General features: G+C 43.4%; 2 protein-coding genes across 9 annotated transcripts; one reads left to right on the top strand and one right to left on the bottom strand.

The window, feature by feature from the left end:
* Positions 1-11247, bottom strand: LOC146652796 (heterogeneous nuclear ribonucleoprotein Q-like). Of its 7 annotated transcripts, none has more exons than XM_085383148.1 (12): positions 11091-11247; positions 10329-10488; positions 9186-9304; positions 8852-9073; positions 6365-6541; positions 5842-5977; positions 5512-5717; positions 4204-4353; positions 4006-4127; positions 3532-3913; positions 1747-1828; positions 1-1568 (listed from the first exon to the last, which is right to left on the bottom strand). In XM_085383148.1, the coding sequence occupies exons 1-11, from the start codon at positions 11091-11093 to the stop codon at positions 1790-1792; spliced, it is 1716 nt and encodes a 571-aa protein (XP_085239274.1). In that variant the 5' UTR covers positions 11094-11247; the 3' UTR covers positions 1-1568; positions 1747-1789. The 7 variants fall into 7 exon arrangements, with proteins under 7 accessions (XP_085239274.1, XP_085239272.1, XP_085239270.1 ...); XM_085383146.1 differs by having other exon boundaries at positions 1-1607; XM_085383144.1 differs by having other exon boundaries at positions 1747-1831.
* On the top strand, positions 10527-27116 carry bub1 (BUB1 mitotic checkpoint serine/threonine kinase). 2 transcript variants are annotated; one of them, XM_085383140.1, is made up of 24 exons: positions 10527-10601; positions 12167-12226; positions 12715-12856; positions 12967-13163; positions 14685-14725; positions 14838-14914; positions 15001-15050; positions 15614-15798; positions 15891-15982; positions 16209-16573; positions 17025-17065; positions 17142-17261; positions 17458-17568; positions 17743-17824; positions 18525-18609; positions 18713-18890; positions 19009-19072; positions 19156-19943; positions 20056-20156; positions 20321-20482; positions 23510-23667; positions 23817-23994; positions 24833-24939; positions 25029-27116. In XM_085383140.1, exons 3-24 carry the CDS (start codon positions 12764-12766, stop codon positions 25225-25227), a joined length of 3474 nt encoding a protein of 1157 aa, XP_085239266.1. In that variant the 5' UTR covers positions 10527-10601; positions 12167-12226; positions 12715-12763; the 3' UTR covers positions 25228-27116. The 2 variants fall into 2 exon arrangements, with proteins under 2 accessions (XP_085239266.1, XP_085239265.1); XM_085383139.1 differs by lacking the exon at positions 10527-10601 and adding an exon at positions 11810-12013.
* The last annotated feature ends 128 nt before the right edge of the window (positions 27117-27244 follow it).

Genomic DNA, 27244 nt, shown 5'->3' on the forward strand with positions numbered 1-27244 from the left:
GTTTTGATGGTCACTGTAGTGGCTATATTAATTTCTTAAAGTTCTCTCTTTCTCATATTTAATATAACCACACTACTGACGGACAAGCGTCTGTTTTTACGTGTTGTCGTTAGCAACAACGACAGTAACACCATGGCGTGGCTCCGCTGTCCGCTTGTTTGTTTTCCACGTAAACCTTTCACAATAAAGCTCAAGATCCTGTTGAGACTTTTCAAAATAAACTGAATCATGTCAAAGAGTATGCAGAGAGTTTAGGGATGAGAAGAAAGAAAAAAAAAAAAAAAAAAAAGCCGTCAGGTGCTAAAAATAAACCTTAGACTCAAACTTCGAAAGAAAATGGTGGCCGTTACAACTTATGTCTAAAAATGTATAGTTTCATGCATCGGTTAAAACACTCGAATCAGGGTAAAGGACGCCTAGCTGGAAAAATTTCATGCAAGTCGAGTTGGACGAGAGTCAGAATTTACAGAAAATATGACGTTTGTGATTTATATCGTTGTCAGGACGATAAATGTCTTCTATCGGGATATGAGATTTGTCATATCGCACAGCCCTATCTGTCAGGGTTAAAAAAATAAATAAACAAAGAAAAAGCTTTTATCTGACACTGAGCATAAAAACTTGTTTTAAATTTTGTTTTCTGAAGAATTATCTCCTTTTGATTCAAATAAAACCACAGATCAAGGTCTGCATTTCCCTTCAACGTTTAACGCTGAAAGAACAGACAGATGTTAAAATGTTTTACTCTCATTCTAACATGTCTGACTATATTTTTACTCTTTTTAACCAGTTTTAAATCGCAGGAGTATAAAACTAAGTGTTAAAACTACTTTTAGGCTCTTTGGTTGGTCATCTTCTCAATCAAAACAAGCCTTAAACTCCCACCCTTCCAAATACTGAGCAGCCAGCAGTAAATTTCTCCTTTACACTCGCACCAGTGAGAAGTCATGAGTCAACACCACAGGTAAATTTCTCATAAGCACATACATACATGGCATGATAGTCTACAGAGGCATACATACAATGCAAAACATGTAACCCATTTTCTTCCAGACCCTCTTAGACATGGCAGGATGTCACATGACATCCTAAATCTGTAGTTAAGACAGCTGTTGGGTCAGGCTGTGGAAGACATGAAGAAGAGGAGGGCTGTGGTTTTCAAGCCTTACAAATAAAAGACAAAACAATCTGTCCGTTAACTTCATTGTCACTCAGTTCATGTACAAAGACAGCAAAAAAAGGCATGTTCAGGCTCGCTCCCACAGGACCGGCCGGTGCCAGGTCTCAGCGAGAGCCTCAATTAAATCAAGTGCTCTGCTGCAAGGCCGGAGAGGCTCGAGCCCTGTCTCAGTTTCCTTAAGTAGATGATCTGAGGCGTTTCCGTGAAACCGAGGTAGCTCGTGAACCAGTTTTCCTGCGAGACCCAGGTGTCGGCACCTCACACGTCTCAGTCCAAAAACTCAGAAACAACAAGTCCCACTGCACCACTCCAAGCCTCAATTTAAAAAAGTGCAAAGCCTTTTCCAGAAGGATGTCCACCGTGACCTCAGTACATCTCACATGGCTGCCTTAGGGTTGGAGGAGGTGGGGTTTACTCTTCTGATCATCTTCAAACATGGCAGTTCGAAGATGATCAAAAACAAAATGAAAAAAAACCTTCCTTTACATTGAAAATCAAAAAAAATCAAAAAATAAATAAAATAAAAGGCTGGACAACCATTGGACCATTGAGTCAGCTGACCTTACCATTTCATCCACCGAAGCCCGCAGCGTGCGTCGCCGTCAGTCCTCATAGCAACACATCAGGACCAGCCTCGCCCCCTTTTTCCTGCTAGTCAGGTAACAAAAGGAAGCAATTAGAGAACTGAAAACAGGATCGCATCACATCTACACACATTTACAGTTTCTGGAGCTCACACGCACAAGCTCAGACGTTAACATGCACATGGCAATGCCTTAAAGAGAAGACGGCGAGCAGAGTCAGCCGGGCCGGTTATTAAACGTAAAACCGAGGTGCAGTAGGTGAGACGCGGCTCAAGACAGACAGAGGGAGGGAGGAGGGGGAGCAAGGTAAGGGGGTAGGTGGGGGGGGGGGGGGGGGGGGGGGGGGTAAGAGCAGCCATCATTATCAGTAAAAGCAAAAGGGGAGTAAAATAAAAACAAAACACCTAGAAGCAGGTCATGCACAAGAGCACAATTATCAGACCTCCAGAGTAAAACATGCAAGATTAGTATCCAGGCCTTCAACAGCTAAGTAGATCCTTCTGGGACAAGGAAAAGCTTCACTTTGAAACAAATCAAATTGTGCTTTTATGCCCCCCCTCCCAAAAAAACCCCCAACCAAAGCTGATAACAAGGACTAAGAGACTTGTAGGGGGCGGGGCTTAACCCTGACGCTGCTGAGAGTGAATTTCGGACACCAATTTGTGAAACAATGTTCTTTGGACATGAGAGAAACTCATAAGGATGGAGTATGTCACTACACATACAGAGCACTTGAGAGATGCCGACTATCAGAAGGTGATTTGAATTTGATGGCATGCAAGGTGACACTGTAGCACGTGGCCAAACATTTGGCAAACCTTTGGTCCATTTTCTTCCACAAGGAGCCTTAAATTTGAAGGTAATTTGAAGAGAGAATTTGCCGAAACATGAATTTGCAACACAATTTGAAGTTTTGTACACGAGTGCGTGTATGTTTATTAAAGCAGACAAACAGCAAAGAATACAAGCCAAAATGTAAAGCCAAAAAAAGAAAAACCATAGGACTACGATGGTCCTTTTTTTCTTCTTTTCAATAACAAGACACGCATTACTTTTTGACAATACAAATCGTATTCATTGGATTTAAATACATGTTTAGGAGACATATGCTTTGTTGCCGTTAGCTACTTAAAACATGGTAACCAGAATTTCTAAAAACAGACATAAAGCTATAGCCAAATAGACAGCTCGAGCACATTTGCATCTAAAAATTTTTTCAAATTCCGTTATGGAAAATCTTTTAAACGCCCATTGTATTTTTTCTCTTTTCGTCGTTTTAAAAAAAATAAAAAATAAAAACCCCAAAAGGAAGAGAGAAAACCAGTTCGCCAGAAACAGGTGGGAGTGTGACTAAGACGAGTCCAAGCGGATTATTAAAATATGTACAAAAAGGAGATCTTGCCAGATGTCACCAATTTTGAGGAAAACAAAAAGAAAAAAAATGCAGGCAACCGTATGGGATTGAGGGCCAATCAGATCAAGTCTCTAAATAAAAAGACAAAAACAAACACGGGTTTTGTTATCAAAGCACTACGGGGTTTACTTCCACTGCTGCCCAAAAGAATCCTGATAAAATTCCTGGTTGTCAGATTTGTAACCGGAATAGTTACCAGAATGATCACCACCTTGGAGCGGTTGCTGAGCAATGGGTTGAGAGCCCCAGTTCTGATTATTGGTCTGGCGACGCTTGGAATCTGGCTGGTTGTACCCATCAGCTTTGCGCTTTCCTCCTACATTTCCACCGCGGCCACCCCGTGCACCACGTACCCCTCCTCGCCCTCTCAGCTGCACGCCTCCTCTTGCGCCGCGCCCGCCACGACCTGGTCCTGGCCCGCCGCGCTGCGAGAAGTTTGCTCTCCCTCTGGGTGCCCCCGAGCCGCCACGTCCTCTGGCCGGGGAGGATCCGCCCCGTGCGCCCCTGCTCCCGCCCCGCCCCCGGCTTGGGGCCTGGAAGTCATCGTACCCATAGTAGGGGTCATCGTAGCCACCGCGGTAGTTGTGATAGTCATAGCCGTAGTAATCGTAGTAGTCCTCGTAACCGTAGTAGTCAGGAGGGTAGGCGTAGCCGCCTCTGTTCCCTCCTCGACCCCGATTTCTGCTGGGAGGGGGCATGTGGGGAGGGGGAGGGTAGTAGTAATAGTCATCGTACCTGATGAGAGTAAGACGGCACGGGTTAGAAAGACAGGTCTGACAAAAACAAAGCTTTGATTGCTCAGAATGCTTCGAGAAGACATTTCTTACATTTGCGTTTTAGCCGCTTGCCTCTGGGCTTTGCGCTCCTTCCTTTTCTGATCGGGCGGCTTGGCGAACACTATCTCGATTGGCTCTCCCTCCAACTCCTTCCCGTTCATTTCCTCCAGTGCCTGGACACAGAATACAAGACTTAACGTCTCTGCACCTCGTTTCTAATCCAGCGCCAACCATCAGGGTAACACATACCTTCACCGCACCGTCCCGCTCCTCAAAGTGAATGAAGGCGTAGTCTTTGAGCTTCTTCACTCGCTCCAGCTTTCCAAACTCACTGAAGGACGTCTCCAGGAGTTCCTCCGTGACGCCATTAGCGAGATTTCTCACAAATAAAACCTTCACCTGCAACAAAGTAAAGCTCAGATTTAATCAGCTCATCTCCTCCTGCACATTTATCAGCAGGCAGTAAAATCACATATTTTGGAAAATTTGATTGATTTAAAGAAGACAAAGGGTCACAATATGAACAAACAGATTTATGTTCAACAACACGAATGTAGTTAAATGTTAATATTTTATTATTATTTATATAACCTGCCTTAAAATTATACAGAGAAATGGCAAAGATTTGTGATTTCAGTGGTATTGCTTGTTTAACGGCACTTTCTGCATCACTGAATTAAGAGGGGAAAAAAGGGCAAGATTCAGTTTTTATGAACCCACCGTCACATTTAAAAATACAACAGTTCATTATAATGCTGATGTGTGTCATCTAGCTTGTTATCTCGTGTTTAAAAACAAAAAACAAAGACAGCACAAAGGGCATAAGCACTGATGTTTTGCTGCCAGTGCAGGGCCTCCTACTGGAATCAGCAACACAGACATGGTTTGCTTTGGAGAGTCAGCTACAAATGCAAGAATTTGACATCCGATCATCAAAAGGAGCCAAAGATTGAGATCTGATCTTAACATTTTCCTTCTTCATTAACAGCTTTAACTCTGGCTCTGCTGTCGTTTCAATAGAAACGAGTTCAGCATTTAAAAAAAAAAAAAGGGGGGGGGGGAATAACTTGTAATCTTTAAATCCCACAGCTTTAGGTTATTTTTAGTTACTGGTTATTTAATGGAGCTTTTAATCACTAATTGGACAAAAGCCTTTCAGACCTTAAAGTGAGAGGTGGGATTAAGTTCATGGGTGGTTGGCTTAAAGCAGGGGTGTCAAACTCAAATACACAGTGGGCCAAAATTCAAATCTGGAACAAAGTCGTGGGCTAACATTAATATTTATTGAAATATATTTATTGCTCCAGATATAAGAATGAATCTTTTCTTATGGACTCAAACAAGTTTTGCTGAAAAACTGAATATGGAACAAGCAAAGCTTAATACTAAACTATATTTATGTTAGCTGTATAATACCAGTAGGCCAGCTCTAATGGTCATTTGGTATGGCTTCGCGGGCCAAATGTAATTAGGCTGCGGGCCAAATTTGGCCCGCGGGCCAGAGTTTGACACCTATGGCTTAAAGATTGAAGAACACTTCAGATTCCCAATGCTCACCTTGGCCATGACTTCTGGGTCGGGGTCTTCGATGGGGTCTGCCCACTCCACGGTCACGAGGTTGCCCCAAACTTTCACCTTGCCGCTCATTAGCCGGCGACGGGCCTGAGCGGCCGTTTTGTGGTCTTCATACTCTAAGAAGCAGAAGCCTCGGTTCTTCTTTTTGTCGTCGGGCTGATGGTAGAGTATGACATCACTCAGGCCCTCTGGGTGAAGAAAGAAAACAAAAACATTGCCTGTGGTTCAATATTAAGAGTCTGGGTGTTCCTGAGCAGAATAACGAGGACAGCAGGGCATTCTTAGAAAAACAAAACTGTCAGAAAGCATTACCTGTGACTTTGGAAAACTCTTCAACAATCTGCTCCTTTGTTTTACTCTTGGGAATTGAACCAACAAATAGCCGGTTGTTGGCAACAGATATGCACACCCCGATGTGCTTGCCAGGGCGAATCTCATGATTATTGCACTGCAAAAAATAAAGCCGATGGACTCTCATTAGACTCAAAACCTTTCCAGCACACAGGTTTTTGAGGTAACCTATTCTCATAGAGCAGAACAACACGCCTCATTCACGCATTCATGCAGCACTTTTCTCTATGGTTTTCATGCGAAAGTGCTTTATATCTAATATTCACAGATTCATGAGCAACCTGGGGTTAGCATCTTGCCCAAGAATATTTGGCATGCAGACTGGAGCAGGGATCGAACCACCAGCAAAACCCATTCCAATCAGAATATAACCCCCTTCACCTCCTGAGCTACAGCTTCCTCCGTTACAAAGTGACAGGTCTCCTGAACGCCGTCACTTTCTAGAAAAGCGACATGCTCAGCCGCGTGCTCCTGACAAACTCACCAGCTTTACAGCCTCCTGGGCACCCTCTTTACTGCAGAACGTGATGAAGGCATAGCCCCTGTTCAGGCTACTCAGCGGATCCATCATTAGCCGAAGGTCCCAGATCGGACCGGCCTTCTCAAACAGAGGAACCAGCTCGTCTTCGTACAGATCACGGGGAATCTTCCCAACAAAGATCTACAAGAGGACAAAAAAGAAAGAAGGATATTCTAAATATAAACACCCACAAGCAACTGGTTTTATTGAATATTTATTAGTTAACCAGCTGAAAATGGTTTCATTTCAAAAGTGCAGTTTATGTTAATTAGGAGTTACTCTTAAAGTTGCTTCAGTGAAGTGGACTGAAAACACTTCATGTCTGTACAGCTTTTTACTATAAACGCTGCCCAACAGGAAAATCACATTTTACGCCTTTTTAAACACGTGCATGTTAAAAAGCTCAGTAAAGTTATATTGATATAAAATATGCACAGAAATATTTGCAGTCTTATGCATCCTTGCATTTTGACATTGGTAAACACTGAGACAGTGTCGGGTTAGCTTGTGCTGCACACTTTAAGTTTAAAACTGGCTACGCTCAGTCTTGTGATAATGCCGAAACAAATATTACTGCACCATAACTCATGAAAAGCGAAGAAAAACCTCGTGTGAGATACTGATATTGAGGAGGAGAACATGTGAGGAGGTAAAGGTGACCACACTGTGTGGAGAACCCCACGTAAAAACAGCTGAAGGGAAAAACTAGGCAGGAATCCGGTTGTTCAGTCTGACGTCACTAGCCGTGTCTGGGTCTAAACTCTGCTGCAGGTCCATATATCAAACGATCACTGTGGCATTACTGAGAGTTGAAAAACTGTCTAAAGTCTTTCATCTTTAATAAAATGATCAGCGTTCTGCTCTACCAGGTGTAACAATTGAGTTTAACATCCAGGCATCCATGAAAACGGAATTTATGACATTTAACGGAGTTAGAAGTTAGCAGGGAGTTAGCTCGCTAGCTTCTATCTAAATACAATATAGCATGTCCTGACTGCGGGGTTTTGGAAACAAATTAAAACGTACAGCTCTGCTATCACTTCCAGCATAAATGAAGACAGAAAACTAAACAGCAGTGACGTTTGTAGGGTTACTGAAGTTTGGCTAGCTGGTATATAATGATGTGCTACGTGACCGCTAGCGACATAGCTATGTTAGCATAATATAAACAAGCTAACTTTTTTTCCACTCGATAAAAGTTAACGTGAGTTTTCTCGGTGGTCAGAAACAAATGTAATCGCATGGCAGGATGCTGTAAAAGGACCAAACTTCAGCCAGGAGAACAACTGAGATAATTCATCTACAATACAAAGTTAGTCATTCATATACTGCTGCATGGGCTGGGCTGTAGTTACATCCTAAGGTTTTAAAAACTGAACTTAAATAAATGATTAGCGGTAATAAAAGCCGAGGGAGGTCAACAGGGATCACTGACTGTTTTAGGAGCTTTTTGAGATCAAATAGAAGAAAATACATAGCATTAAACATGTTAACAACATAAAAGTCATATTAAACGCAGACTACTTTAGACCCGGAAGTAGGATTCGTCGCGTCATCACTGAACAACCGGATAACTGAGCTGGACCGTCAGGGGCCTTCTGCACAAACGCCTCATCTGTTAAGATGAGTTAACCGGTGCTAGTATCGGACCACAGGAACTACAGAGAATGCTGAAACTGTTCATGCTATAGAAGAACTGACAGCCCAAACTTTACTAATCTCCACTTAATCCAGCAAAGAAATGCTCCTTGTTCTGCACCGTTAGGTGACTGTATGACAGGATAAACTGAGCAGTGCATTCGTTCCCCCCGTCCACGTGAGGCCAATGACACGCAAACAATTCACATCAACATCTACGGATCCAAAGCCCACATCACATTGCGAGACCTGTCACAGCGAAGTCAGCATATCTGAATACACCAAATATATACCCCAGTGCAGCTAAAACTCAAAGTACATCTCGTTAGGTCCTCAGAGTTTAATTTATACATCTTTTTTTCTCAGCAGTAAGAAACTGAAGCCTCGCATAATTTTCACCTCGTTAAAAGAAACTCTTCTTCTTCTGCTTCATGTTCTTCCCAACACTTTTTATAAATCAAACTCAGTGTTGATGTATCAGTTTTAAAACCTCTGTGAATAAAATTTCAGACCAAATATTGTCAAAATCATTGGTGGTGGTTTATAAAATCTTAAATATAAGTAAGTTTACTTTAGCTACGTTTATGCCTGTTCAGCAGAGCAGTGATTCCTGCTTCACAGAAGCTAATGAAGTGAATCTTGACGCCACTCTGATCGTGGGTTTAACCATTTAAAGCACCTCTGTCTGTGCCTGCCTTTTGTTTACAGCTTCCTAATTTCAAAACAACCAAATTCTCCAATGACATGATGTGAAAATGTAACATCTCAGGAAATAATACAAGACCCTATTTTCTATGAATTGACGAGGAGTACCTCTGTGCCGACAGGGGGCTGAGAACCTGAGTACACGGACTCTGGCGGGGGTCCGCCGTATTTCCTCTGGCCGGTTGTAACATCGAGTGTGTAGCTGGTTCTCTCGAGGAGTTCTTTGATTTTAGCCTCATCTGGTCCTTTGATGGAGTCTGAAACTTTAGTCCCTTGTTTCTCTCTCTGTCTGTAAGTCTTCATCACCCCACAGAGAAAGGCACTTTTATTCTGGGGAATAAGAAACAACAGAAAATTAGAAACCTGGACATTTAGCTGCCGTTAGGGGGTAAAAATAAACAGCCGAGCGTTCCCTTCATGTCTCGCATGATTTAAAACTCACCTGCACGTGTGACAGGTCACTCTCTTTGAACTGCACCAACACCTGCAGGGCTCCATCTTCGTTGAATTCTTTCAAAGCCTCAATAGCTCTTTCATCGAGGTCACCGTGTGCTACCAGGCCTGACGGACACAAAACACACCTCAAAATAACTGGCAAACGCACATGACCCCACCAGAAACACCCCCATACAACTTTAGAAACCCGATCAACTTCATCAATACTCAGCACAGGTGAGAAGGTTCACAGAGGCAGTGGGACTCGTGCAGTTGTGCAACAGAGGATTGAGGATGGATCATCAATGTGATCCAAAAGGAAGCAAAGTAAAACAGCTGAAGGTATGAAGTAGTTTCATTATTATGGACATAAAAGTTTTCCTGTCATACTGCCAGGTTTCAGGAGGCTGAAGAAGCCCTGAGGTCTCCTTTCAGTGTTTGTCACCATCTGCTGGAGGTTCAGACAGTCCTGTTGACCTGCCGTGGACACACAGCTGCTCTTTTGTTCCTGCCAGCTGGCCTCCATCTACCTTCACCCAGGCCTTTGTAGTAACAGGAGTTATTTCATTTGCTCTGATTTCTATACTTCAGTGTGACAATGATCAATCTGATGCTCCCTCAGCCATCTGTCAGCAGCTGATACGACTGGTTTAACTACTTTGAATCAGCTCCCTGTTCACTGTTGTTCATTTAGGGTGTTGCTTAATTCACTGTCATCGTTTTATTTTATTACTGGTTAACAAAATAACCAGTAAAGACACGAAAAAGAGTTAATATTGCTCTGAATTACAAATTTCATTAACTTGTGCTGACATTCCTTCAGGAGCAGGAAGGTTTTAGTGGTAATTAAACACTAATAAACATACCTGAACAACAAAGGAGAAAGTGGCAGAGGATTTCAAAGAGTTCATGACAAATATTTTAACTCAGTCAAACTCAACTTTGGTTCATGGGCTACCCCATGTCATCTCAAGCAGGCTAGACCAGCACACCACTCCTGTGTTTGTAATGTTTGCATCACCTCTCCAGGTACTGTACTACATTTCATTCACAAATTTCAGATACTACTGACTTTCACACTGTGTGCTGGAGGGTGGATTTATCTGTGCACACACTGTGAGCTGAAAACGGAGGCAGGGCGTTCTCTTACCTGCTACATAAAGTTCATCCAGCTTCTCAGCGACATTCTGAGGTAAACCTGCCTCCAGTAAAGCCTGGAAGTGTTCCGAGTGGGTCACCTCGGCTGTAGTGTCCATCGGCTCCTCCGTCCCGTTCCCGTTAACGTGATCTGTGGCCATGTCTTCAGACATCTGCGCAGAGAAGTGAGCAAACATTTACCACCAGCAGCAACGCACTCGCCGGACTAAAGTGGGACAACAACATCAAGCGTGCAGTTTGGCGCCATCGTCCACTTGGTTTACAGGCAAGTCCTGCAGACGCTGCGAAACTAACACCACGTGTTAGACGCCAGCGGAAAAACAAACTTGCCCAAACAGCACACAAACAAGCAGCTAAGCAGTGAGCAGAAAAGGCGGCATCCATGTAGTCACCACGCGTCTGTGAGCTAACATCTGTGGCTCGTACAGATCACAGGCCTCACCGAGCGCGGTACGCATGGAAGTGCAAAACGCACGAGATTAGCATTAGTTAAACAAGATCCAAAGGTCAAGCACGTGCAATTTGTGGTGATTCCGTGTGTTTGGCCCATTACTCATAACGTAGAGCACATTTATTTTCCCATTAGTATATGCAAACAGGCCCGTTATTTTTCCAAAATGCCGGCTAGCCATGAAAACGAGCTGCTATGCTAACAGCACCCGGTCGTGCAATGCATCGAACATTAGAGTGCAGAAAGCTGCAGGTTAATAGCCGAATTTAACATCCCCTCTCGTTGCCTCGAGAGCGTACGTACCATGCGAATCTGAATTTGGGTGCACGATGCAGCTCCGCCGTAATTTAGGTAGTCCGAATGAGGGGAAATTTTCACGCCGGGGCTCTCAGGCTGGCTTCTTTACTCCCGGTGAAACAAAATGGCGGCTACGTAACGTCGCAAACTCCGCTTCTCCACCCCACCCCCTGCGTGTACGGGGCTTCTGAAACTGCTTTTCATGGGCTACTTTGGGGCTTCGAACGGTGGCGTTGAACCAGTGATTCTTTATTTTATTTTATTTTATTTTATTTTATTTTACAACAAAGAGATGTCTGTATTTTAGTTTAAATATACTGCTTGTTTAAATGTATATTCTATACAATGTACGTGTAAATGTAACACTGCTTTTAGAGTAAATTAATTAATTTCAGATGATTATTTTTTCTCTTGCAATTTTATTATGAAGATGTTTAAGCACATAGACACCAGGTGCTTCCGGATTATTTCGAAGTAAAGTCTTATTTACTTTGATCCTTCAACTGGAGAACCTGTAAATTAAAATCATGGCGTTCGTCCATTTCAAATTTTCAATAGTAAAACTTAGCATTGTTTTCTCAGTAAAATAAACTGAATCTCACAGAAAGGGCAATATAGACGGCACTTTGTGTGATCTTTTTTAGTTTTTAATACCTTTTGTTTAATTTTTTTTACGCCTGTGCGTCACGTGTTATGGGCGTGGATTTCCCACGCCCTCTGAAACGCTATTGGCTTAGCGCGAAATTTGAAATGTAAGGGGAACGTTAGCGGCTCGGAGGACAACAACAAGTCTAAATATGCGAATTTTTTAGATAGCAAACAATCAAACCAGAGGAATTAAGTGCTACAAAAAAGTTTACTATCGGTTTTCTTGGGAGAACTTTTTTTTTTTTAACTTAAAGCGAAATGGATATCGCCTCGTATTTACAGTAAGTCACGATGGAACATGGACGTTAGCCGCTGTTAGCTCAATTGAAGGGGTTAGCTTCAGTGCTAACATGAATGTATGGATCTTTTATAACTAATTCATAAACAACGTAGCTGTCAGACATGTTTTAATTACTCATACTTCTACCCTTCAGGCGTTTTGAAAACAGTTTGACCTCATACACAGGTGACGACCCACTGGACGCCTGGATCAAGTGAGAATTTCGACTGTTTTCATTGATGTGTAATGTTTTATAGTAATTTAGGAAAAGTTATTAGTCCTGCAGCCATTGAAATCATATTGAAACCTGTAAGAGTGTAAGAGACAGCCTTAACACAGGAGGTACATAACAAATGATCGTCCGCTTATTTCATTTTTGAGTGTTGACGTCGGAAGTAGACCTGGATTTACTTTTCAAAGTCACACTTCCTGTTCTTTACCGTCTATTTCCAGCTTTAGGTTATTTAATAACACTTTTGGATATTAAGGCTGAATATATGTATCACAAATGTTTGCTTGTCTCAGAGCACACAAAACAGCAAACCAACCAGCCTCAAAGATAAATAACTGCGTAATATCTTAATAAAATACAATAATAGTCTGTCTTAAAAATATTGTGAATCATTTTTTGATGATTTAATACAAAAAGATGCACACAAAATGAGAAGTACTGAAGGCAAGTTTCTCTGGGTGCTTCTTTAGGTTTGTGGAGTACCTGGAGCAGAGGCTACCTACAGATGGTGGCAGAGGGATGTTGCTGGTGTTTGAGCGTCTCATCCAGAGATTTTTGAATGTCGAGCAATACGCGAATGACATCAGATATGTGAACTACTGCATCAAATGTGTAAGTCTGATTAAAACATTGTATTTTTACAGTTGTCTCCATAGTTTGTATCTTTTTAAGTTGGATAAAGTCTTACTCGAGCTCTTTTCTTGCCTCACTGTGTCTTACAGGCAAGTTATTACGTGGACCCTGTTTCCCTGTACAGTCAGGTCTTCAGTAGGGGCGTCGGCACCAGGACAGCTGGCCTGTATGTGGCCTGGGCTCAGCACTTTGAACAGAGAGGACTGCATGAACAGGCTGATGCAGTATACCAGAAAGCGCTGGAGAACCAAGCTCATCCAGCCAGCACTGTTCTCCATGAATACAAGTAAGCATTTGAAGAGTGAGACGAAGTTTCTCATGGTAACCTCAGACGGTTAAATACAAAGCTGTCTGTGCCAGTGTCGGTGGGAGTCTGGCCTATGTAGATACCTTTCAGAGTGTTTTGTAGAGAAAGTATGCCAGTTGAAATGTGTGGAAGTGGTTTAACCTCTGTGTTGTGGTGTAGCTGTTGTTAAACCAACCTCCAGCCTGTTACTGTATTAAAAGTATTAAAACGACACACACATATGTGGTCTCACTAGTGGGCAGCTATCATCATGGTGGCCGGTGGTTTGTTTTCAGTGTAACTACTAAAAAAGTTGAGGAACCTGCAGACATCAGATACTGTAGTATTTGTTTGAGTTTACAGTGCTCTTGAAAGCGCTGAATTCTAGAACGCTGAACATCTGCCATCAGCTCTGCAGGACATGAGATTTGCCGATGTTCATCTGTCAGGCATCACCACTGGTGTGGTCTTGGTATTTGGATATAGTTTCTTCAGTTTGTATGACTAAGATCAGAATTACACTTGTACGCAGACATAGGCAGCTGTCAAAGACAAGTTTGGTCCCAAGTCCCAAGTTTGAGACCCCTGGTCTAAAAGAAGCATGAAAGCAGCGTGAAAGTCCTGGCAGTAATAAAGTGTGAACATCCGCTCTGAGCCTCGTGTTCACTCTCTGATGACGTCATTTACATCACTCTGGTCTGAGCAAGACGTTCCGGGGCCCTAATTTCTCAGTGGTGCAACTAAAAAAAATTCTTGTGTCACACACGGTGCGACTAGCCGGTTGAAAAGTTTGGGTGTACCTAACTTTTGTGCTGGTGCACCTAAGAAAAAAAGTTAGGCACACCAGTGCAACCACGGCAAAAAGTTAGTCTAGAGCAGGGGTGGGCAACTCCAGGCCTCGAGGTCCAGTGTCCTGCAGGTTTTAGATCTCACCTTGGGTCAACACACCTGAATCACATGATTAGTTCGTTACCAGGCCTCTGGAGAACTTAAAGACATGTTGAGGAGCTAATTTAGCCATTTAAATCAGCTGTGTTGGTTCAAGGACACATCTAAAACCTGCAGGGACACTGACTCTCGAGACCTGGAGTTGCCCACCCCTGGTCTAGAGCCCTGCATGAGGTGACCGTGCCAGCAGTGGCCCACAGCTCATTTAAGTTTGAGACTCCTGGTCTAAAGGAAGCGTGATGGAAAGCCCCAGCAGTAATAAAGTGTGAGCATCTGCTCTGAGCCTCGCGTTCACCCTCTGATGATGGCATTTACGTCACTCTCGTCTGGGCAGGACGTTCACATAATCTGGGGTATGGAAACTCTAATATTGCTGTAATCTTTTAGGGATGGTGCAATTAAGAAGTGAAAGAATTTAAAGTCTGTGTTAACAACTGAAGCCTGGATATTAATCTGGCCTTCTAATGTGAATGATATCTGGCTGTGTGTAGTCACTCTACACATGCAGTGACAGCGGTATGTTACTGTGCTGCATGTTATATACTGTGGGCTAACAGAAACTCTGATCTGCAGGCAGTTTCAGACCAGAACCAGAAGTGAGACGGCAGTGTCCGGTAAGATGGTTTATTTAAAAGTTCCTTTATTATATAATGTTGGATTTCTTTCTTTAGAAATTTTTATTGTTGCTCTACTGTCTGACTATTTTTATATGTCTATTTTATGAAGGAGGAAGTCGAAACCCTTTGCAGAACTCCAATTTAACCAATCAGGTGCCCCACAGAGAGCCTGTCACTCAGAACAAGGTGTGTTTATCTCTGGTTTTTCATCCTAATTGTGCATGAATGCCATTTTCTGCTTTTCCATTCACACTGTGCGTCCTCTGTCACAGATGTCTGTGGACTGTCCCTCCAAACCACCTGCGAGTAAATTCATCGACATGTAAGTGAAACACTGAACTCAGTTTTTGGGGTTCCTGTTTCTGATGTCAGCAGAGTGCGCTCGTACCAACACAACATGTTACAGCCATGAGATGAAAAAGGAAGAGGCTCAAAGACAGAAATAGGGGGGGGAAAAGAGTTTAAGTCACCCTTTAACTGTGTTTCTGGAAGCAAATTAGATTTACATTAACCACAGGAACAGTAAATAAAAGTGTCTTAGGAGGGTTTGTTTGTTTTATTTGGAATTTTTTGGAAAAAGATCTTCTGTTTTTTAAATCTGTCTTCCTTTATCTAATCAAAGGTGGAATAAGCATCTTAGAAATTCATAATGTGGCAAATGTCAGCTGTTGATCCTAGAGTAGCTTTGCCTGATGATGGCTTTGGGCTCACAGGGATTGATTCATGTGGAATTTCTTCCAGTTAATGTAAAAATTCGTGTACTGGGATGGGCTTTCTGTGACAGAGAATAGAAGCAGAAGAGCTTCACTTTACATTCATCTACACTCGCACAGTTTCGAGGATCTTAACAGCATGATGTCACCTGATTTCTTCTGTCGCTCACAGAGTCTCTCGCTCTGAGACTTCCGGGACAATTCCCACCAGTCAGGGCTCTGGCATTCAGACCGTGTCCGAGTACACGGTAGAAGATCTCGTCTGCGACGAATCTGAGCTATGCTTCGAAGAGGCCCGAGCTCAGAATTACTTCCGCAAGCTCCCTGAGCAGGAGGAGAAAGACGAGACAGACTTCAGTGAGTTTTTAATTCTGCAGCTAAAATAAATCCGTGCTGCGAACACTTGTCTGGATTTCTAGTAAATGTCCTTTTTATTGTTTTCATGTCAGCGCTGACACTGAGCGAGGGTGAGGAGAGGAATAAATGGTTGCTGGAGAAAGTTTTCTGCGATCTTGAAATCAGACAGACTTCATCTCAAAAGGTAAGACAAAAGCATCCTGATGCAATAGGCTGTGCTGAATGTGCATCAGAGCCCTAAGCTTCAGGCTCAAAGCCAAAGTGCCAGCAAAAATAGACAAATAAGGATTAGTCTGAGCTGCGAATCATGCAAAGTTGCTCTAGCAGCATCCAAGAATGAAAACAGTGAGTGATAAGCACATCGGGTTCACTGCGTCAGTCTGAGAGGCTTTTCTTCTTCTTTATTTCAGCCGCCTGCAGCAGAAACTGCTGCCGATGTAAACCCGAGTCTTACCCAACCCTCCTTCAAGCAACCTCCGCCCTCAAACCGTCTGAGCAGCCGGCGCTCTCTTGGCTTGAGATTAAACACCGAGCCGACCTTCATCCAAGAGGCCGCCGCCAGCATTCCCGAACCTCCTCACCAGCAGAACATTGACACGCTAAGTTCGGTGGCATCCCATCATCCCTCTGTCCCAGCTGAGCGGGACATGGGTTTGCAGAAGTCTGCAGATCGGGAGCCGCTCCCCTGGGCCTCAGCGGTCCCACATACGCCACTTCATCAGCCTGTGAGCTTTGAGAGCACAGACAGGCTCCCACCCCCAGAGAACAATGCAACGTGGGTACCTTCTAACTCCCTCGACACTGCTTCTGATACTCTGTGGAGCATAGGTTTCTGGTTGTGCAAGGAAAACATTGAACCTAATATTTAATATCATGAAAATGCGAGATGTAAGAACAGCTACAGAGACGTTTTTTAGGAAACACACCCCCCCCCCCGTGTTTCCCACACAAGTTTATTTTTATTTTTCTGTCCCTCATCGTTTTATTATTGGACAGTCTGATTTCTGTTAAAGTTCAAGCCCTGCTGATGGGCTCATCACTACATGATGCCTGTGCCATAAAGTTTGTGACAATAAGTAATGGAGTAATAAGCAGCTTTCTCTTTAGTCAGTTAGTGTATGAATTGTATTCCGATTTTATTAGAAATTCTCCTGCACACATGATGATGATTTCGATGGCTGATTGAAATGATTTTAGATGCGTTACTGATCTTGTCTTTCTCTCAGGGATGTGGGTCTGCCTGCAGAGCCTGAGGACAAGCTTGATGGTAAGTGTGCTTTTATTTTGTCGAGCTGTTGCGTGTCTCTGGTAGATGTAGTCACAGCCCTCTCTGTCCCTCTCAGTGTCGCAGGGAGCCACAGCTAACCTGTCTCACGTCACTCCTAATAACTCGCTCGGCTTCGTTCAGGCCACGCCGTCGCGGGTGCTGCCATCACCTACTGTCAACACACGAGAGGCGCTGGGTGAGCACGACAGTTTGTCTCTTTGCGGTCACGTCAGAGGTGTTTTTATATCAAATTTAATGTTTTTGGATTCAAAGAGTTACTTTCATGTTATGTCTCTGTCCTTTAATCAAACTGCTCTTCACTGCTGCTCAGGCTTTGGCGGCTGTGGTAAAAACTCCTTCACTGAGTTCTTTTCTTCTTTGTGTCGACTCAGGCGTGATCATGGACATGTTCCAGGCTCCGACCTTACTCGAGGAACCGTTCAGCAGCACATCAGTCCTCCACGCTGCCGAGAAGGAGTCTGAAGCCGGATTCTGGATAGGCGGTAAATAGGCTCTGAACACAGTCGGGATAATAACAGAATCTAACTGGATCCGGTCACCAGTGCTTAAAATTAATGTTCCTCCTGTTTGAGTCAAAGCAAACTCAGGCCTGAACCTCTGAGACTGATTCTTGGTCTCGCTCCAGATAACCTAATTATTCTGTCTCTGATGATTAGCAGGAGGAGCCTCATTATCTAAGCCTCCCACCACGACTCCATTCACCATCTTTCAGGATGACGACAACAAAGAAAACGGCAGGTAAATATGGCCCCCACACTGTGGACACCCTAAACCCCAGCTGTGATGTTACACTCCCATGTAACCTGTGTGATATTCTTGTCTGTGCTGGATGTCCTGTATCCATCCATCTTCTTCTGCTTATCCAGGATAAGAGAATTTTGTGCTTCAGCCTGAGAAGACTCGGGGACACTTTAGTGCTTTTAATTTTGAATATGAATAATAAAGGTGGTAATTTATAGACTTTTTTTTTTAACAGTTGTTTACTCTGTTAGCTCGTGTAGTGAATGCAATAAAAGAGCTTTCAGGAGGATTTAACTTTTGATTTCCACTCAGATGTTGATGTGATCTCCAGCTTCAGGTCTCACTGAACTCACACTGAGATTTAAATGTCATTACTAGGAAAGACCTAGTTCACAAACACTCAAGGCTTCTGGGAAATGGTGTTTGCTAAAGGCTGCTAAAACAAACACAGACATATTTTTCATTTATTTTATGAGAAAAACCCACAAACCCCCGTTTTTAAATAATTCCTGTTTGTCGTGGACTCTTTCAGCTGCTGGGGTCAAGGTGCAGAACGGCACACATTTCATTCTGTCGTATGTTTTTTGTAGATCAGTTCATCTTAATGTTTGTGCTGCCGTGAAACCTTGAGGATAAAATGAAGTGCATCTTCATGACAGCCAAGTGTTCCTGTTATTTTTGTCTCTGTGCTGTTTAGTGCCGCTGCTCCTGCTGATGCCGAGAAGCCTAAAGGAGTCAGAGCTCTGGCTGAAATCCCGGTGTCAAAGGCAGACAAACCCAACGTGAGTGAATTTACTCATGTTAAGCTAAATTCCAGATTTCTGGACGAGTGTTTGGTGTGTTTGTTTCAGGTTCACATCCTCGTGTTTTTCTTATCCTCATCAGGAGACTCCTTCAGATCTGATCCCAGATGAGAGCACCATGTGGGGAGCTCGCTACAACTCGCTCAACTCGCTCGCCGCCTGTCCCAACAGCACCACAGACTTCGCCATGCTGGCTCAGTTCGTCTCCACGCCATTCACTTGCAAAACCTTTATCAGCAGCGACTTCCTCGAGGACCGAGGTAAGAGGAGCCAAACCTGCGGCTTATTCCTCCCGCAGCCTCCGCACCTGTCTCATTTTAACAACAAGCTGAAAGTAATTTAAAGTTTCCCTAAATAATAAATGTTTCTGCCCCACAGAGAATAAATGTGAGGGGGAAGCTGATGAAGAAGCTTACCTGAGGCGTCAGACCAAAAAGCTGAGGTAATCAGTCTTCAGGTATCCACTGCCCATTCGTGTCACTGTTATCAGTGCAGATGTCACAGATGTGTCCTCTCCTCTGTTAGCCCCATCCTGGAGCAGAGTCCGACCGACGAAAGCACCGTCGGCCAGACGGTGCCCTCCTCTGCCAGGCAGGGCACCATCGTGGGAGAGGAGTTTGCAGCGGCCCAGCACTGCCTTACTGCGTCCTCACTCACCATGGTGCAGCCTCCTCCTCCCGGCGTGCTCTCCTTCAGGGACCAGACGCTCTGTCCTGCCGACTCCTCTAGGACAGCGGGGCCCGGCTGGGAGGTGTATGCAAGCCCCGAGCAGCCACCCAAACAGGCCTCCTTCATCTCAGGCAGACCCATGAGCGAACCTTTTCAGATCATGGAGGACCTAGAGACCCCCAGCAGCCCCCAGCAAGCCCAGAATCAGGTCTGTGACGTTCCCATGAACCCCGAGGGTGCTCTCAAACCAGACTGGCTAGCCATCAGGAGCCCAGAGGCCATGGCCGAGCCAGACCTGGATGCCTTCCTGAGTCCCCATCAGCCCAAGAATCTGGACTTCCCCATGAGTCCAGGGCACCCACAGCTCTGTGCTGACGTGCCCATGAGCCCGACATCAATCAGCAGGGAGGATGAACCCATGAGTCCAGAGAGGGGGCTGAGGCTGAGCGCTGACATCTCAATGAACAGTGACACGCCGCAGAAAGCCCAGACGGGGGCAGTCCAGCTGATGTCGGATCCCTGGGACACCGAACTGATCTCCAGCCTGCTGTCTGGACTCAGCCCGCCTCTCGCCACACATCCGCGCTGCACCACCTGGCAGTGCAACATACCGAACATCACTCCAAAAATGACCATCAGCATGGGTAAGATCTGCAGCGCCTGCTCCGTTAGGTGTGGAAGTCTGGCTTTGATCCAGCTGCAGAGAAAAACTGTACGCTGTGTTGATTGAAACGATGAATGTTTGTGTCGTGACAGGAAAGGAGTCCCTCAGAGTGGACTGCGTTCTTGGAGAGGGAGCCTTTGCGACAGTTTACCAGGCCACGAACCCCGTGACCTTAGAGAAGACCGTTTTAAAGGTGAGGCTGCGGATGAAGAGTGCCGCGTCCCTGTCTCTGTGTTACTCAGCTCCTTTTTTTTAATGTAGTGGTGAAACAAATCTTATTGAATCATCTCAGAAATGAACCGTGTTCTCAGAGACATTTGGACATGACCGCAGGATTCACATGTGTCCTCGCTGCAGGTTCAGAAGCCGGCCAATCCCTGGGAGTTTTACATCAACACCCAGCTCGACGCTCGGCTGAGGCCCGACGTCCGTCACCTCTACAGCAGTATGCACTCAGCTCACCTCTTCCATAACGGGAGCGTGCTGCTCGGTGAGCTTCACAGCTACGGCACCCTACTGGTCAGTTACCGTCAGTGTGGATTTATGGATATGAATTTACTTTTGTATATATGTTTTTAAAATCCAGTAATTTGTTGGTTTCTTAGTTTTTGCGCCATAATTTCGGATTTGATCTGTGTTTACGTAACTTGACTTTTGTTACAGAATTTTCTAGTGGTCACTTTTCAGTGAATTAAACAATAAGTTGAGCACATAATGAATCCATAACATGGATGACAAAGACTGTTAATCAGTATGAAGGAAGAGAAACTTTAGGCAAGGCAAGTTTATTTGTATAGCACAATTCAACAACAAGGTGATTCAAAGTGCTTTACAGAGACATTAGAAACAAGAACAAATAAAAAGCATGATTTAAAATTGATTAAAACAAGCAAATAAACTAACTAATTAACAAACAAACAAACAAAACAGTATATAAAATCAAAACAGATAAAATCAGAACAGTAGATAAAATCAGTAGTTAAATGTAAGTTTTGAAATTTAAGCTTAAAGTGTGGATTTGGTGCTTTATTCAAATGCAGCTGAGAATAGGTGAGTCTTCAACCTGGATTTAAATAAACTGAGTGTTTCAGCTGATCTGAGGCTTTCTGGGAGTTTGTTCCAGATATAAGGAGCATAAAAGCTGAATGCAGCTTCTCCGTGTCTGGTTCTGACTCTGGGAACTGATAAAAGACCGGATCCAGATGACCTGAGGGATCTGGAAGGTTCATACTGGGTCAGGAGGTCATTGATGTATTTTGGTCCTAAACCATTCAGAGCTTTATAGGCCAGCATCAGAACTATCAGTCTATCCTCTGACGGACAGGCAGCCAGTGTAAAGACCTCAGAGCTGGACTGATGTGGTCCACTTTTTTGGTCTTAGTGAGGACTCGAGCAGCAGAGTTCTGAATGAGCTGTAGTTGTCTGACTGATTTTTTAGGTAGACCTGTAAAGATGCTGTTACAGTAATCAAGCCTACTAAAGATGAATGCATGGACTAGTTTTTCCAGGTCCTGTTGAGACATCAGATCTTTTATCCTTGATATATTCTTGAGGTGATAGTAAGCTGACTTTGTTATTGTCTTAATGTGTTTTTCTAAGTTTAGGTCTGCATCCATCACTACACCCAAATTTCTCGCCTGGTTTGTGGTTTTTAGATGTATAGATTGAAGTTCTCTGGTGACCTGTAATCGTTTTTCTTTGGCGCCAAAGACTATTACCTCAGTTTTGTTTTTGTTTAGCTGGAGAAAATTGTGGCACAACCAGTCATTGATTTCCTCAATGCATTTACCAAGAGCCTGTACAGGGCCTCGGTCTCCTGGTGACATTGTGATATATATTTGTGTGTCATCTGCATAGCTGTGATAGTTTATTTTGTTGTTGTTTATAATCTGTGCCAGTGGGAGCATGTAGATGTTAAACAGAAGGGGTCCCAAGATGGAACCTTGGGGAACTCCACATGTGATACTTGTCTGCTCAGATGTGAAGTTACCTATTGATACAAAGTATTTCCTGTTTTCTACGTATGTTTTGAACCAGTTTAGTACAGTTCCTGAAAGACCTGTCCAGTTCTCCAGTCGTTTGAGTAATATGTTGTGGTCAACTGTATCAAATGCTGCACTGAGATCCAGTAAAACTAGGACTGACATTTTTCCACTGTCTGTATTCAGACATATGTCATTAAACACTTTGGTCAGAGTGGTTTCAGTGCTGTGGTTCTGTCTAAAACCTGACTGGAAGGCATCATAGCAATTATTCTGTTTTAAGAAGTAACTGAGCTGTTGAGAAACTGCTTTTTCAATGATCTTACTTAAAAACGGGAGATTTGAGATCGGCCTGTAGTTGTTCATTTGTGTCTTGTCAAGATTGTCCTTTTTCAGTATAGGTTTGATTACAGCAGTTTTTAGTGATTCTGGAAACACACCTGATAATAAAGAAAAGTTGACGATCTGTAACAGGTCTGACTCTAAAGTCTTTGAGACCTTTTTGAAAAAACTTGTTGGCAGGACATCTAAACAGCAGGAGGAGGAGTTCAGTTGACCTAAGATGTCCTCCAGGTCTTTGCTGTTAATAGGTTGAAACTGTTTCATGGTGTTTAAACAGTTTTTTGGTGGACACAGTACATATCCTGGATCTGCTGTTGATGTACCAATTGCTTGTCTAATTTTTTGGATTTTTTCAGTGAAGAATTTGGCAAAGTCATTGCAGGCCATGGTCGAATGAAGTTCAGCTGCCACTGACACAGGAGGGTTTGTTAGCCTGTCAACTGTAGAAAATAAGACCCGAGCATTATGGCTGTTTTTAGTGATGATGTCAGAGAAGTAGGACCTCCTTGCATTCCTCAGTTGTAAATTATAATTGTGAAGTTTCTCTTTATAAATGTCATAATGAACCTGGAGGTTTGTTTTTCTCCATCTGCGCTCAGCTTTCCTACACTCTCTTTTTTCATTTTTCACCAGTGTGGAGTTTCTCCATGGAGACTTTTTCCTTCCAGAGATAACCTTCACCTTAATGGGAGCAATAGTGTCCATTACATTTAACATGTTAGCATTGAAGCTATTGACGAGCTCATTGACTGACCCTCTGGGCAGGTCAGGTGTTAATGGGAAGACCTGGTTAAAAATTGCACTACTGTGTTCAGTTATACACCGTTTTGTGATCACTGTTGTTGATATATTTGTGTGGGCTGAGATTTTACTTTCAAAGAGTTTTGCTTGCCACAGCTGAGCTTGGACATGTGGGTCGGTCTGTTGGCACGGTAACCTCACAGCAGCCTTGTTATTCGTCAGATGATGTCATTAAAAATGCTCCAAAAAGGCTAAAACAGTACACAGTCCAGACGTCCAGTTCAGGGGCTCTAATTAGTGGAATTGAAGCCAAGCAGCCTATTTGGTATCAAATTTTACAAATACAAGCCTTAATAATAAAAACAGTTTCCCCCCCATAAGTTGTTATGAGGGTTTAAACCATTGTTGTGGAGTCTGCAGAGACTATTCGGTCGGTTTAAAGCTTCTCTGTTTCACTGTAATGCTGTTGCTCCACCTGCAGAACGCTGTGAACATGTACAGAACCCTCAGTGACAAAGTGATGCCTCAGCCCCTCGTCATGTACTTCACCGTCTGCATCCTCCACATGGTGGAGCTGCTGCACAGGATCCACATCATCCACGCCGACATCAAACCTGACAACTTCCTGCTGGGAGAGAGGTACCAATCACACGCTGCTTTTATCTCTGTGCTGCTCGTATTTGCAGCTTAAAAGTGTCAGAGGTGAGGCGGGCAGGCCCGGTCCTCCCCTCGCGACACTTCAGTTTCAGGCTCTGTTGAAACGCCTCGTCATCACTCGTGTCCTTCAGGTTCTTGGAGAACAAGCGTTTTGATTCAGAGAGCACGGACCACGGCCTGGTCCTTGTCGACCTCGGGCAGAGCATCGACATGGAGCTCTTCCCAGCAGGCACTGCATTCACTGCCAAGTGCCTGACGTCGGGCTTCCAGTGCACAGAGATGCTGAGTGGAAAACCGTGGAACTACCAGGTGAGCACAGCAAGGACAAGAAGAGGCATTAACATACACAGGGAGGGTCGAACACTGCCACGTTTCAGCAGCATTGGACAGTAGTGCGGTTTTTCCTGAGCTGCAGCTTCTCTCATACTCTGTATGTGTTTGAGAGCTAAGAGTAATGTCTCTGTGGGTTAGCGCCCAGTGTTTGTTGTTTCTGTCCCTGGAGTTGTGTACGGGAAACTTTGTAGTGTTGTTAATCTAATGGAAAGTCCAAAACTCAGCTTATCAAGTTTCCAGGTTCATTAAAAAGGTCTTGCTGGTCTCATTTTCCTCGCGATAATTCATATTTAGATTTGCACAGCTGATAGTTTGTGATGGTAGCCTGTGTCTTTGTATGATGAGTTTCATCTCTGCAGGTCACTCAGTCAGCTGGCTGAATGAAAAGAGCATGATGTTATGGGAAATGATCTTGTAGCTCTTGTAGATCTTGTATGAGCCGAGTTCTCTCGATTTAAAGGGGATTATAGGGTTCAGCTGATCATCACTCTCAGGCGTCCCTCAGACACTCAGAGGAACACCGGGAAGTGTCATGAACACATTTCATGACCTGATGACTGTTTTTGATGGTTAATAGGAGGCTATTTTCAGCTGTGCCTTCATATAGCCGATCATTTCCTGACACAAAGCCAAAAGGCTTGTCGCCTTCTGTTCTCAAACAGAGAGCTTTTGCATGTCACCCGATGTGTGAACCACGACATCTGGAGCCCCACATGTTTTATAGAAAGAAACATCTGGAGATTTTGTTGAAGACTCCTTTTAAAGATGGAAAACGAGTTTTATTCTGAAGGTCTGACTGTTGTTTGGGTTTCAGACCGACTACTTTGGCATTGCGGGGACCGTGTACTGCATGCTGTTTGGGACGTACATGCAGGTGACCAACGAAGGAGGCGTGTGGAAGACGAACGGCGTGTTTAGAAGGTGAGTGCTCAAAGGAAGCTCCCATTTGTCTTTATTTGACCTCGTTTTTTGTGCATATGTGTGCTGATGGTAAACCCCCCCCCCCCCAGAAACCCTCACAGCGACCTGTGGCTGGACTTGTTTCACACGCTGCTGAACATTCCAGACTCCGGCTCGCTGCCGAGCCTGCGGAGCCTCCGCTGCCGGATGAACACGGTTCTGCAGGAGAACTATGGCAACAAACTACCCACGCTTAAGAGCCGGCTGGTGGTGCTGCTGCTGGAGAACCGCAAGACGGTGCGGAGATAACGGATATGCCTCGCTCTGAAAAAAGGCTGCTGTTTATCCTCCGTTTGCACTCGTTTAAGCGCACACTCTTTGACACATCGGACTGTGAACGCATCGCGGGAGGAGTGAAGCATTTCAGCTCGTACAAATGCATAAATGTATATTTCTCTTAGGTCACTTTTTAAATTGAATTTGTTCCCATTTTGTGAAACAATTTTATTTTGTTTTTTTTTCCCTTGAAAAACAAACGATAGTCTGTTTGAAGCTTCACTGTAACACGTTTTTCAGTGTTTTGTTTTTGACCTTTTTCTTCTCTCATTAAAACAACCGGACAAATCAAAACATATAAAAATTTGATGTTGTTGTCTCACTGACAATCTCAGGAAGTAAGTGAGGCAGGGACTTTGGTAAATGTCCCAGCCTGAAAACAGGGATTAAGATGGCAGGAGACAAACATAAACTGATAAAGCATAAATGTTGACCTGCTTTTATTCTAAATTTTAAAAACAGCATTGAATTCAGCTTCTTTCATTCATCTTATGATGAGAAACATTAAACATCAAAATGTTTTTGTGTGATTTTAGTGGAAAGATGGTCGTAGTTCATGGGTTTATTTCTGGATTATCAGTCACATGTAAAGATATTTGTACCTGTGAGTGTTTTATGTTCACTGTACACAAGTTGTAATGTTTCATGTTCTGTTAAACGGCGTTTATTTTTATCTTTCTGTCATTGACGCAGGTGTAATAATAATTTTAATAATAATAACAAGCATGCCTCACTGAGAAGGAGAATTGTGTCAAAGTTATGTTGAACGAAAATGGATTTCATATATAAAGCTTCATTTTTTGTCTATATTTTTACATTTAAATGAAAGATAAGGGGACTTTTCTGATCAGATGATCCCCTATCAGCAACAGTGGGAAGGAAAAACTCCCTTTTAGCAGAACGAGACAGAACCAGCATCACAGACAAGCAGCAATCTTCTGATAGGAGCAGAGATGAGAACGAAACAAACCTGAGAAGAGAGAAATCAAGTTAATGAAAGGGAGTGGTGACGTATAAAATTCCCAGTGCATCATGGGAAGTCTTGCAGCAGCCTGAGTCTGGCAGCATAACTAAAGGATGGTGATGATGATATTGATGATTCAGTAATAACTGAATTGAGAACCTTTGGGGAAGTTTACAAAAATGGACAACAGTTCCAGACAGTAGATGCCCCTCGTGTGGCCATCTTCACCACTTGGAAAAATATTCCCACTCACCTCATGCATCAAGCATGCCGCAATGAATTTTTAAAGTGATCAACAATAACGGTGGAGCTACTCATTACTCTTTTTTTGGAGGTGTGTTCCTAAATTTATCAGCTGTAAAACAGCCTGTTTCAGTTTAAGCTTTGTTTTCAGTAAATTGCATGCTCATTAAATGTTTTGTCTCACTCCCATTTCTTCTTGCTGCATGTTGAAGCTGTACTTGGAACTTGTTAAGATCCAACCATGCAAAATATGATTTTTTTTGCCATTTTTCAAGTGGTCTTAGACTTTTGATCAGGAGTGTGTTTACTGTAGATGATTCCATATTTAAAGTCTTTTTTTGTTTTTCTGTCCAGTCATGTTACTTTTGCTGCCCCGTTGAGACGTGTCGCTGCCTTTTTATGATGAATAGTTACAAATCTTTACATTCTGTTTTTATGGATATTTTTCACAGCGTCCCAGCTTTTTAGAATCTGGTGATTTCAGCTCGGATTATCATCAGATAATGAAGACTTTAAAGAGACTAATGTGTACTGTATAATCTCAAACTATGCATTTTACTTTAAATGGCTTTTTAATCACACCCCCAGTTCACCACCTGCATGTTTATTTATAGAGACATCATGATTTCATCTTTTAAAATAAATTTTAAAACAACTTTTTTCTCTTTTTTAAAGTCTCAACTTCAACAAAAAAACCCCAAAACTTACCCAGCGTGTGTGTTTCATGTTTAGAAATGACTGAAAGATTTGTTGAAGTGAAGTGTTTTGAGTTTTGTTCAAAAA

This window comes from Rhamphochromis longiceps, linkage group LG15, assembly GCF_057381845.1.
Source record: "Rhamphochromis longiceps isolate RC_006_pf linkage group LG15, R_longiceps_female_GT1.1, whole genome shotgun sequence".
Lineage (NCBI taxonomy): Eukaryota > Metazoa > Chordata > Actinopteri > Cichliformes > Cichlidae > Rhamphochromis > Rhamphochromis longiceps.